This window comes from Amphibalanus amphitrite, unplaced genomic scaffold (assembly GCF_019059575.1).
Source record: "Amphibalanus amphitrite isolate SeventyFive unplaced genomic scaffold, NRLGWU_Aamphi_draft 000122F_arrow, whole genome shotgun sequence".
Lineage (NCBI taxonomy): Eukaryota > Metazoa > Arthropoda > Thecostraca > Balanomorpha > Balanidae > Amphibalanus > Amphibalanus amphitrite.
The window spans coordinates 828,264-840,751 of NW_024881617.1; the positions used below are offsets into that span (position 1 = coordinate 828,264).

Genomic DNA, 12,488 nt, shown 5'->3' on the forward strand with positions numbered 1-12,488 from the left:
AGACGGCGCTAGCGTGCCGTGCTCGCTTCTCCCGTTCTCAGTGTGCTGACAGTCGTCCCACTCTCCCCCACAGACCGGATGCGGAAGTTCATCGTGAACCACATGAGTCCCGAGAAGGTGCCGCTGTGTATCAACCCGCAGTCGGCGGCGTACAGGAGCTTCGCCAGCTCGACCGTAGCGCATCCCAGTGAGCTGCCGCCCTCGCCTCACCAATGGGAGGCGTGACGCCAGCGCTGACTAGGGCGCGCTCCGGCGAGCGGGCATTCTCAGCTATCGACTGCCGACTCGTCCGCCGCCGCTGGCCGCGCCCGCTGACGGCACTCCGCGGCGGCGGCGGCGCGCGCGCGGCCGGCACGCGACTTGATCTCACATGCCACACAGCCGGGCCGCGTCGCGCGCACGATCTCTGCGCGACTGGACGCGATGTCTCTGCGCGACTGGACGCGTCATGGAGGACACAATAGACCGCGGGGGACACAGAGCGAGAGAGTGAGAGGGACAGAGGGAGAGAGTTGGTGTGGGTGTGGGAGGGAGAGCGAGCGCCGCCCATTTCTCCGAGACCGGGACCAGAGTGGCGCCCGCCGGTAGCCGGCCGTCGGGCGCGGGTGTCAGTGGTTTGTGTGTGGTGATTGTGTGCCTGGAGCGTGCGCATGTGTAGGCGGCTGTGCGCGAGCGTTCGGCGCTCGGCGTGTGTGACTGGCGTGTGTCTGTCTTTCACTGGTGTAGCAGCTCCCTGCGTCGCGGTGGTCTCTCTTCATATCAGTCGGTATCTAGTCGGGCCGACGGCGGTGGCGGCGGCGGCGACCGGACGCCTTACCTCAGCGCCCGTCTGCTCTGTTCGCGGGCGGGCCGGCGCTCCTCATCTGTACATAGATCGACGGCGCGGCGGCGCCGGTCGGCCGGCCGGCCAGACGCGGCCGCCGACCTGCCTCCGCCGCCGCCGCCGCCGCCGCTGCTGTCTCCTCCGCTGTGCTCTGTAGTGCATCTTTGTCCTATGTCTCGTGTTTGTACTATTTTAGTGCGAGCCCCAGCCGCTCGGGTGGCGCCGGTTTTAGCTGATTGGGAGACTCGCTCGCGTGCTCTCGGCGGTATGTACTGGACGTGTCGTATGGTCGGCTCCGGGTCGGTCGCCCTGCCGCGCGGCGACCAGGCTCCCGGCCGCCCCAACCGCCTCTTCCTCGTCCGACCCAAGTGCGACTTTCACAATGTCTGTGATGTAATTTACAATCAAATGCTGCACATTGTGTGTATACCGCTTTTAGGTGCGCTGGACGGAGGCGATTCTCCCGCGGTGACTGCGAATGAAATGCTCAAAAATGACAGGCGGTTTTAAAGGCAGACGGGGCGCACTTGGCACGCGACTGATGGCGCGGCGGGCGTTATTTCACTTAGAAGACCACTAAGTGATACCAGAATATACTGACTAATTGAAGCACTGTGACCCTCATCGAATGTAAAACATGTATATTAATACACTTTTGTATCGCCGAAACGGACCTCTATGATTGGGAGCATCGACATTATGGCTGAGCACGCCCCTGGGAAGCATTACATTTTGGCAGGCGATATATGTACACTACGCAAAATTACGAAAAATAGGAATACGAATACCTACGAAGTTAAGAATACGAAATCGGATACGAAAATGGTTACGAAAATTACGAAAATACGAAGTTAATTACGAAACGGGAAACCGATCAAAGAATAGTTGATAGCTATGAATCTCGGACATTGCCTTTTTACGATCAATAAGGTGTTTGTTTTCAATCGTTCCTCGATAAATGCCCACGGTCACGCGGTCACGGTCACTGAAGGGGCCGGAATGGGGTCCGATAGGCCCTTATCGCTTGAAAGTTATTCAGATCTGCGACAATCTTGAGCTGCGAATTGTGATAGCAGCATACAGTCTCTCTTGAAAGAACCGCGCATCGGTGCGTCGGATCCATCAAGCCCAGCCAAAGGGAGGGTGCTGAAATTGAGTCACCGAACCAATGGAGTCCCAATTGAGTGCCACAGGCCCATTTTTCCGTTCCCTTCCGTTTACTGCATATTTTGGAGGAGCATCACACATCACGCGTTATTAAACGGCACTGTCAATTGTTAAAACAGGATTGGTTGGGTAAGGATTTACATGTTAGTTGTGTTAGAATATGGACAGTTCGTGCTAAAGGTTTCAACGGAAGATTTGACAGTGCCTTTCTTGCGAATACGGCAACGCAAAGATGGGAATCCCGATCCTCCGTCAGCGTCCATGAGTCAAACAGGCAGGAGGGGGCCAGTCATCATAGGCCAAGTGAGCCTCCAATTCACAAGGAGCGAACCAAGATTCCTTTAGCCGAACTGTTGTAGTGACCGTACATTCTCCAGGACAGGACAAGAAAGAAGTCCTGACAAAAGCGTTGGTCAACCGCATAGAATTGAATCGGCCGGCTGATGAATATAATTGATAGTGATGTGTGATGGCATTAATATCGTACCTACAGCCTGGGACCTGCAATATCAGACACGCAATGCAAAAATTGATACAAAAATGTATGATGCATCAGGTGCTATGTTTCGATGGAGGGAGACCTTCATTTGGTAGCATTATATGGAAGCAATGAACTTCTCTCAAAATCACGCGCGAGGAAGTGGCGCACGCGAGAGAAAATAGGGACGTTCCTAACAGCTGGACTTTTTGCACGCGTTCCCCGCCAGGGGGCGCCACTGAGGAAGCACCCTCTGACGTCACGATAAAACTGCGCGCACTGTGCGCACGGTTCTGGGCGGTGTTTCACGGGACGCTGCTACCACGCTGCTATCAAATTGCGCGAGCTGACGTCACACTTGCGGTAGTGTTGGAGCAATGGGCCTGTTGATGTTTCCATGGAAACCCAATTTGACACGTGTAAAAGCAGCTTGCTGCTATCACCGGTGAAACAGGGCCCTGTAAGCAAGTAATATAGTGGTGGTTTCATGGTGGAAATTGGAATAAGTATTTTGACGTTGTAAAATTTCAAGCCGTTTTTGTGAAATAAATTAGTAAATGCATTTCAAAAGTATTTATACAAAGTGTGAAACGAGAATAATTAGAAGAACATGCATATTTTTGTTCCAATAGCTTATTATGTGAGACATGATCGGTACTAACGGGTACTTCTAAGAAGTAGTGAAGAAGTACCAAACAGCCTGCTCGGCTACGATCGTCAGCTGTCCTTTGGAGCTGGACTTCAACGCTGTAAAAAAAATGTGTGCTGAATTAATTTTTAGTTTCACCAAAATATAAGCAATTCATCATTTCCTTTTCACTTTTGTAATTATTGTTGAGTGAAGAGACATGTTGCTAGTTCTGACAATATAAATTATTAATTAAAAAAAACGAAATGCGATGGTAAGTATCTGCTACTAAATTATCACAAAAAAAAACAAATACATAGAGAATCTTGCTACCATTGCTTATAAAACGTGCTTATCAATACACAAATGTTTTATTTCAGACAAGAAGGATTTATTTGCCTGAAGTCTTGTGTCATGTGCTACTGCTTTGATTCCAAAGACGCTCTCCGGGTCGGGGTAATTTAGTTCTTCATCGATCGATAAGAGATTTTGATTCCATTGATATCCAAATTGATAAGCTCGGCACCATGGAGTAAGGGCGTCCCCACAGGGGTGACGCAGGAAATATGAATGGCGTTTACACCGACAGTAGTTTCCCACAGCCGGCAATGGGAATCTCCTGTCGGTGTAAACGCCACTATAGTCCCATCCAACTCAAACACTGGGGAATATCCCCGCACTTTTGAGGACGGAAATCTATGGACCTGCTCGAAAAATAGTGGATAAAATACGGCGAGCTTTCAGTTTTATGGTTTGGTCTCCCTTCCGAGGTACATATTTACGGGGGACATTGGGTCATATTCCCCCGGCGTCCTGATGATCGGCGCCCAGCTCAACGTCGAAGGCGCCCTGATGCGCGGCACTGCTATCTGTGAAGGTGCCCAGGTTGCTGCCGCTCGAATTTTGGTCGCCTACTTAACAAAACCTCCGTTGGTGCCATCTCAGTTTCCTCGAGGTCAGGCAACCTTCACACGCCGTTGGCTACCTTGGCTGGCCGGCGACTCGTTCCCCTCGTGGCGACGCTCTTGACATCCAGTCAAAAGTTGGAGTGGCTGGCGCCCCCAGTGGGGGCCGGGGAAGGGGCAGTGGGCCTCCACGTTGCTCTCTTCCCGAGCCTATGGTGACTTGGCTCAACTCTCCTCAATACAATACAATACAATACAATTTTATTAGGTCCCTCCATTACATGGGTTTTGTGGTGACCACGTCGTATACATGCGAAAACACATCTGGATAAAACACTGCAGTAAAACCGGACAGAAGTGAAACCACAGAGTAAAATACACATCTAAGACATCTTCCGGTACACTAACCAGTCGACCACACCTACTGTTGACGCGCTCCTGAGGACTCGTTCCAGTGCAGGCTGGCGCCAAACAAAAATCCACGACGGCCGAATTCGGTTCGGACCCGGGGCAGACGCAGCTGTCCCCGCTCGGTCGCACGCGTGGTGCGAGCTGACTCGTCGGAGCTGAGCACCAACTTGCTCCGCAGGATTTGTGGTGCACTGTCCGAAGTAAGTAGGCGACTAACCACAGCTACGTCACTGTCACGAATCAAATCGTCCACACACTTCCAACCCAGCTCGTTAAGCACAGGAGTCACGTGATCTCTTCGGCTGAGGCCAGACACGACACGTGCGCCGAAATTCAGCACCTTTTGGACGCGTTTCCTCTGAGCGATGCAGCAGGCACCCCATACGCTGATACAGTATTGATACAGTCAATAGAATCTGGATTCTGCACGCTGTATGAACATGGGCGTAGACACCACTACGGACAATACGGACAGTGGGTTCGACAATCAGTAGTGCCATTCATATAGAGGGTGTCATATATGAGCGGAGAGGCAACAGTACAGCTGAGCGGAGAGACAACATTAAAACAACAGTACAGCTGGCGTTGCATGGAGCTGCAGGCAACCGGACAGCGGAGGCTTGCGAAAAATAAACAATTCGTCACTTCAACGTATAAACAATAGTATAAAAAGCAACATAAACACATATTCTCATGGTCGAACCCATGCACTAGCGGCTCACGGCGGGCACAGGCACGCAGTGCGGTAGCGGTACCGGATCACACGTCATGGGCGTTGTCTCAGCATAGGTTGTTCGCAATCTAGTTGAAGCCTAAGAAGACGGCCAGTGGGGTCTCACTGCTGCTGAGGCGACCTCGGAGACGATGCGTCGCCCCTCCTGTCGGCGACCTGCGGTGAGCAGGACTCCAGATAGCTGTCTGGCACGTTGCCGACACTGCCAGACGCTGTCAGCAGGCCTCACTGCTGCAAGTGATGTGCAGATGGACGCCAGGTGACTTCGTCTGCAGGCGATTCCGGAGACCGCGGCCTCACCAGGCAGCACCACCTGCATCGCCATGTCGGTGTTTCTAGAAATGGAAAAATAACAGTATCGGTGAAGGACAAGCAATACAATGTATTCTGTCTTCCTCTCTTGCAGGTATACGTAATCTACAATTATCATTGTTCCTATTTCATTCAACTGAACCTGCAAATTCCATATTGGCACATTGTTTGACTAAATTTGTGTAGCTGGGAACAGGGGCGACGCCACGGTGCGACGACTGGAGGGGACATTGACCATTTTGGAGGGGACGAGGACCATTTCAAGTCGATTCTTTCCATGCAACGCCATAGGCATAATGTTAAAATTTTAAAAAGTGGAGGGGACGAGATCCCCTCCGTCCCCCCCCCCCTGTGGCGACGCCCTTGGTTGGGAAGCAGATTGTTTGAAATACATGTTTGGCTGAACAGTGCGGAAAATATTTCATTGATCACTATAGCTGCAACAAAAATACTGAGACAGAAAACATTTGCGCTTACCTGGCTCCTTAGTCAGTCCCGCACAACGGAAGTGGTACCATTTATCGCAGCCGTCGGATCCGACCATCGGTGCTGCACTGATGCTGCTGCACTCCCCACATTCCCAGTACCTTAGGAGCGTCTTGGCTGTGAAAAGATTACATGAGTCATGGCGCATACATGAATAGTAAGATGTTTTATATGTTTAACATCGCATAGCAAAGACACAACAGCTGGGAGTCAAGTGTAAGCAAGACTGTATCAAAACTTAACATCATTCCATTATTGCTCAAAACGCAAGCAGTTAACATCGTTATTTCGTCTCTCAAATTCTCTTGTTAAACGTCAAATTGTCTTATTAATGACCATGATGCGTGTTGTAGAGTGTAATATGACATGTGACAAATGGCAATAATAATTATTGTTTTCATCAATATAGCCAGGCAATAAGAATTGCAATAAATGACTTGTTCATCGAATACCCCGTAAACTAGTTTTACCACAAACTTCGGGTCATTGTGTGGAACAAGCCGCCCAATCAAACATTCGGACTATATTAACATAAAAAAATAATCCATCACTTTGTAGCTACACGACACGACCATCACGCGTCTTGACCGAAACATGTGGACACATGTAAAGAACATGTGGCCCTTATATTGTATATATGATGAATATGTTAATAATGCAGAGAAAACACAGTATAAATTATACCCAACGTTTCTTCTTAATCGACTTTGTCAAGGGTGTTTGAACAGCTTGAGTTGAGATGAGTGAAGCGTAAGGGTACCTAGGTACATCTGAAAATAAACTGAATCTGCGTTCAATAAACATTGATTTTGATAATACATTTCACAAATTACTAAAATAGCACGACAGATAACTAACAATCCCATGAAGAACTTCTCGATTCGCCTTGACATTGTCGTCCGAACGAATGTTGTCTGAAGTTACACATTTGTCTTTTCTGCGCAGCATCTGTGTTTGCCATTTACCGCACCAATGTTCGCCAGCGGTGGTGACTTTTCCTTACCTGCTCACGAAACGTCACACACGACATGACGTCACCCGAAGACGTCATCAAAAAGTCCAGCTCTTAGGCGTGTCCGAAAATAGGCGTTGTTGCCGTTGTTGTTGGACGTGGACGGCTGATATTTGAGGATTGTTAGGGTATTTTATTTTTATTATCGATCATTCTGCGGCTTCAAGAGGATCAGAATTCGGATTCAGTATGAAGTTTCGTGGCAAAATATGTGAGCAAGCCTGCATAAAGCAGTTTACATGTAAGATCATTTTAAGAATTCTGATTTGAACACCCCAACCCTGATCAGTGATCCCAATCCGGATATTTTCTTAAATTGATCTTAATTTTCATTTTTATTCTCTCCAACAGCTTCAGCAGCTCCCAGTACTTACAAAGTAGATAGGAAAGCAAAAAAAGCAGGATGAGTAGGGTTGCATAGAATCCAGGCATTGTTGATGGGATCACAGGCTCAATTCATAATGGTTGCAAATCTCACCATAGTTGAAGACATTTAGAAGGTGCCCATGAATTGTGCTAGGAGATATTGAAAGTGGTGTAGCGCAGACGGCAGGTTTTGCATGAACCTAATCATCATGTAACCTTCTTACAATAAGAAAATAACAATGAAGGCCATAAATTTTTAAGTTGCACCACTTGTCTCCTATGCAGCACTGATTCTCATGCTGCCCAGCAGAGAAGTATGCTGATGCTGCAGATGACGTCACACATGGGATGACACAATGGTGTGGGCGAAACTAACGGACGAAGTAGCACTCCAAATTACTGCATATTTGCTGCAGCATATTTCACTTTTGCTGTGCAGCTGAACAGCGCTCTTGTTAGGGTAGGCTGGCTAATTGTAAGAATGAAATCATCCTAGGGCTTAGCAGTTTGATTGATTTTTTAACCCTGCTGATATGCTCTGCATTCTGCACAGCACAGTATGCTCATTGTCATATAATGCTGCCTCTGTTCCCTGCTTGTAAACATGTTTTACCATGGCTTTTCAAGGGTTTTAAGGGATTTGCAATTTCTGCCATGGCAACTTGTTCTGCCAGCTTCTTCCAGCACTTGAGGAAAATAATTTCTTACATTTAAGAGTAGTAATGGTGCCATGCCATGGCTTCCACTGTTCCAGAACTGTTCTAGTCTTAGGTGCCTCTGTTTATGATTGCCTATTTCAATGTAAATCAAAGATAACTGACTGCATGTTACAGAATGCAATAAACTAAAATTTTATAGATACATGCCTGAACATGCCTGGAATAAGTGTTGACTACATTACTCCATGGGGCAGAGAGAAACATTAATTGAGTTTAATGTCAGCAGCCTATGTAGCGCCATCACCTTTTTTCAGATAGATAGCTTCTCAGCTGGTATAACTATAGGTATGCCTAATATTACTTTTTATTTCTTTTCCCCAGCTATAATAAGCACTCTGGCAAAGCTGGCAAAGATGTGCACCCTGAGGATAACCTCATCCCATCTCTACTTTGTGGTCATGGAGGCAACCCTCAGCTCTACTCCAGGTAGGTACTGTGCCTTCTCTGCCCATGATTTTTCACTTGATGTGCTTTTCATCTTTATCTTCAAGAGAAATAAAAGACCAATCAAAGTTGCAGTGCTTTCTGACTGATGAATATATTGTATGTAATTTGTATAAGGTATTTTTGGGTTGTTAAAAAAGCAATAGTTGAACAACATGTACCTAGAAGTATTGCTTTTGTGCCCTGTCGTGTGATGTTGTTTTGGGTCAACTGTGCCTTTTACTGAGGAATAAACTGAATATGAGAAGGTGTGTTGTAAATGGCATAATAACGATGATCGACAGGCCCACTGGGTGGCATCAAAAAGGTCTGAAATGTTCCGCTGCTCTTGAGTCAGCGTAGGTAACTCATGAACATCGACGATACGCTCGCATTGCGGCGGCAGCCGTGGCAGGGTGCGTCAATATCAACAAAATATCCCTTTTTATGAATGTTGGACACATTGCGCCTCTGCCTTGTGCCAATTTTATCGCCGCCAGTTCTTTGTTTCAGGCTTGTGGTGCGAGCTTCAGCAAGGGCATTTCTTCAACGAGTTCAACATGGAAGGAGTCTCTCCTGAACACAATGAAATATATCTGGAACTGAAACCAGGTACATGGTAATCGTGAACTATACTTAATACTAACTATACTAGTATGATTGGTAGCAGCACAAGGAAGCTCAACAATCTAATGCAATTTTTGACATGGTTTCAATCGGAATTTACAGGTGACGACTCTTTTTACCCTTTGCAAAGGAGGTATTAGATGTTGCGTAGGACACTTATGCATTTTGCTTTACATTTTTCCTGTTATTTTCAGATAACTTGGCCAGAACTCTGAGCATTCTCAAATCAAGTGCGGCCGTCCGATCGCTGAAAATCAAGCTCACCAAGAAACACTCTGCTTGTCTTACGTTCGAAATCGAGTCGGTACGTATTATTCCGTATCTGCTGATAATTTGTCAGGCTGTTGAAATGAATATGACTTCAGATGACACAGTATGAGAGCCTCTATATATTCATATCACAATCCCTCGAACGCGCTAGGCTGGAGACCACCAAGCAGTGGAGATAGGCGCAACACACTGCGTCCTATCGCTCCGTCAGTTTCGGGACTGGTACGCTCCAACTCTGTGCTACCTCGAGTTCACACATTCCCCCTCTCTCTCTCTCTCTCCCTCCCTCTCCCTCTCCCCCCTCTCCTTTTCTCCCTCCCCTCTCTCTCCTCTCTTTCCCAACAGTCATTCTAGACCACTCGCACTGAGTCGCTCTCCCCTCTTCCACCCACAGCCGTCGCAGACCTCTCTGAGCCGTCTGTGTACCCACGACATCCCTGTGACGGTGCTGCCACGCCGTCTGTGGGCCGGTCTTGCCGAGCCGCGGCTGCCTCAGTTCAGCGTCAGTCTCGACCTGCCGGCGCTGCGCCTCCTGCGGCCCGTGGTGGAGCGGATGCGCGCCATCGGACCGCGACTGACCGTCTCTGCCAGCTGCTCCGGCCGCTTCGTACTGCGGGTCGAGTCTGACCAGGCGGTGGTGGCCACTCACTTTGGCCAGCTGAGGACGCACCCGGCTGGTGAGGATGGGGAGAGGGGCGTCAGGGGCCGCTGAGAGATGGGAAGAAACTTAAGGGGCCAATGAGGGAGGAGAGGGAACGGGTTAAGGGATGTGAATATATTTGGGGCCGGTGAAGGAGGAGATGGGATGTCAGGGACTGTGAGATAATTCGGATAACTGATGGAACATTGCTTATGGAACTGGTGCTTAGTGTTAGCGCTAGGGTGCATATAATCGTTCCACAAACTTATGAGCAGTTAATTATAATGATGATGGGCGCACGATGATATTGTTGGTGATGATGATAACAGTGACGAGATGACAGTGATGACGATGACAATGATGACAATGACAGTGATGACGATGACGATGATTGTGCTCCTTCGCCAGGTGACGAAGCTGCCGGCGGCGACGATGTCGACTCAGAGCACATGTTTGACGTCCAGGTGGAGATCAAGCCGTTCTCCATGTTCCTGGCCGGCGATCAGTTCCACCCGGCGCGCGCCGTCTGCAGTGAGTACCGGCTGTGCCCTGTCTCCTGTCCCTGCCGGTGACTTAGTAGTTACCATACACTAATGCCGTGTACCTTAAGCTGCAGTACCCCGTACCAGTAACCTTTCCCCAGCACACAGTAGCACAGCACGATGTGCTGGAACCATGTGCTGTTTTCCTGTTCTGGCAGCAGTATTTCGTGCCAGGGAACCTGTACCCATTATCGTGTAGAAGCACCAGTACTACTTAGCTGAGGTGCTGATACCATACCCTGGTACCACATACTATTTTTCTGGAGCTGGCACTCTACTGGTATCCTGCCTCGTCACTATTCGACCGTGATTCACGCTGGCCCCGGAGTACATGAGAACTGTAGTGAGTCTGTCATTTCTCTTCCCCTCGCTCTCATTTTCTGGCCATGCATCAGTCTGACATTCGACCTGAGGGACGCCATGTCCCAGTCTGACAGCTTGACAGCTGACACTGTCGATCTCCTCACCCTCCGCTCGATAATATAGTTCGGGACGTGCGCTTCGAAGGTTTGGACCGTATTTGAGTACAGAAACTCCCTAGACAGGTATCGACAGCAGCGGAGGATATGCCTTGGAAACTTTATTATATTTATTTCTTTGATCATGGCGTATTTTCATCAGTCTCTAATGCATGTGGCTTCATATCACCGGCGGCCGCCGTCTCTTACCTTTGTCCGAGCTTCCGGACGGCATCCTGGAAACTGATGGAATGAACAGAATATGATCAGTGACACTTTTCCTGGTGATTATTTGACTGATTTCTCAGCATCCTCTAATCACATTTGTTTAAAGATCTGCCTGTAACTATATCTTAACTACTTCGGTTAGTGGGTCAATCTTCTGATTATGGGTGCATTTTCAGATCTGGTTGAGGACCGAATGTTACATCTGTTCCTCATTCACGACGACATCACACTACAGTACTTCATTCCGGCGTGTAGTTCGTGAATCACCCGCTGGTGGCACCACAGTCGCGCCCGCTCGTCGCTCCATTACTGTCTCGGGACCCATCATGATGGTTGTGGCAAGCTGTAGTCAATAGACATCCACCGACAGCGTATGGTTGAAGATATCTCAGACGTCTTCTTGTTCAGCCGCTATTCCAGCACTGGCCGGTGACGATTGTGTCTTGGACGCTGACGTTCAAGTCCTGCATTCACGCAGTATGCGAACTGCAGTGTGTTTCGAGCTGTTGTGGAAATGGACGGGACTTCAGGCTGCTGCCTACGTCCGTGTGCTGCTTAGCGGATATGGGTCAAGGCCGGGCTGCCAGAAGAATCGTGGACAAGGGACTTGGCTGTATGTGAAATGACTCAGTTGTGTTCCACTGCAGACTTGTAGGCTGTGATATGATGCTAAAGCATCCTGCCTTGTTGTTGCCTATGTGTATTTTTTGGCATATCCTATGGTATGCCGTTCTTTGACATTGATAGTGCTCTGTTATGTTACCGTCTATCGTTGTTCTTTGCCTTTCTTTGTCTTCTCTTATTTATGATGCAACAATTAGTAAGGTTACATGATAGCAGATGGTACTGCGCATCGGTATGTTTTCGGCATTGATTTACCACTCACACTTTTCGGTGTTGGATGCTAAGACAACACTTCGCCGGCGTTCAGACTGTCGTGGACTTAGCCTTTCGATCTCCGGATCTGCCTTTCAAAGCCGTTTGTGGAGGAGATGTGTGTATTGACAGTCATAATAAATCACGATATTGACAATTTTCGAAACACAAGACGGACGCTGTGTTCGACAAGGCACTGTTTGCGAGGTACATATTTATACCATTTTTGCGCGATATTATACCAATAGCATCAAACAGATAATGTTAGGAAAGGGTGCCCCTCAAACTGTCCGTAACTAGAGCTCTGTGCAACGTTCGAACTTTCTTTGCATTGTCTTATGCAGATATCTGTCCATCGTAAAATAAACGACCCACCGACCTCAT

At 48.4% G+C, this 12,488-nt stretch overlaps 2 protein-coding genes across 3 annotated transcripts in view; both read left to right on the top strand.

Moving 5' to 3' along the window:
* Nucleotides 1-1,492, top strand: part of LOC122381574 (serine/threonine-protein kinase NLK-like) — a 43,136-nt gene extending 41,644 nt beyond the window's left edge. The window contains exon 10 of the mRNA XM_043365910.1: nucleotides 74-1,492. Coding sequence (XP_043221845.1) covers nucleotides 74-225 — 152 coding nt within the window. The 3' untranslated portion in view covers nucleotides 226-1,492. The remainder of the gene's footprint in view (nucleotides 1-73) is intronic.
* A 5,503-nt stretch (nucleotides 1,493-6,995) lies between these two features.
* LOC122381589 (checkpoint protein HUS1-like) lies at nucleotides 6,996-12,261 on the top strand. Of its 2 annotated transcripts, none has more exons than XM_043365939.1 (7): nucleotides 6,996-7,196; nucleotides 8,362-8,466; nucleotides 8,977-9,075; nucleotides 9,285-9,394; nucleotides 9,755-10,037; nucleotides 10,409-10,531; nucleotides 11,405-12,261. In XM_043365939.1, the coding sequence occupies exons 1-7, from the start codon at nucleotides 7,145-7,147 to the stop codon at nucleotides 11,488-11,490; spliced, it is 858 nt and encodes a 285-aa protein (XP_043221874.1). In that variant the 5' UTR covers nucleotides 6,996-7,144; the 3' UTR covers nucleotides 11,491-12,261. The 2 variants fall into 2 exon arrangements, with proteins under 2 accessions (XP_043221874.1, XP_043221875.1); XM_043365940.1 differs by having other exon boundaries at nucleotides 6,996-7,166.
* The last annotated feature ends 227 nt before the right edge of the window (nucleotides 12,262-12,488 follow it).

Bases quoted from the DNA above. Each gene is read 5' to 3' on its own strand.
- LOC122381589 (XM_043365939.1), top strand. From the start codon at position 7,145: ATGAAGTTTCGTGGCAAAATATGTGAGCAAGCCTGCATAAAGCAGTTT. The intron at 9,076-9,284 runs GTACATGGTAAT...TGTTATTTTCAG, and splicing joins ATATCTGGAACTGAAACCAG to ATAACTTGGCCAGAACTCTG. The intron at 10,532-11,404 runs GTGAGTACCGGC...GTGCATTTTCAG, and splicing joins CCCGGCGCGCGCCGTCTGCA to ATCTGGTTGAGGACCGAATG.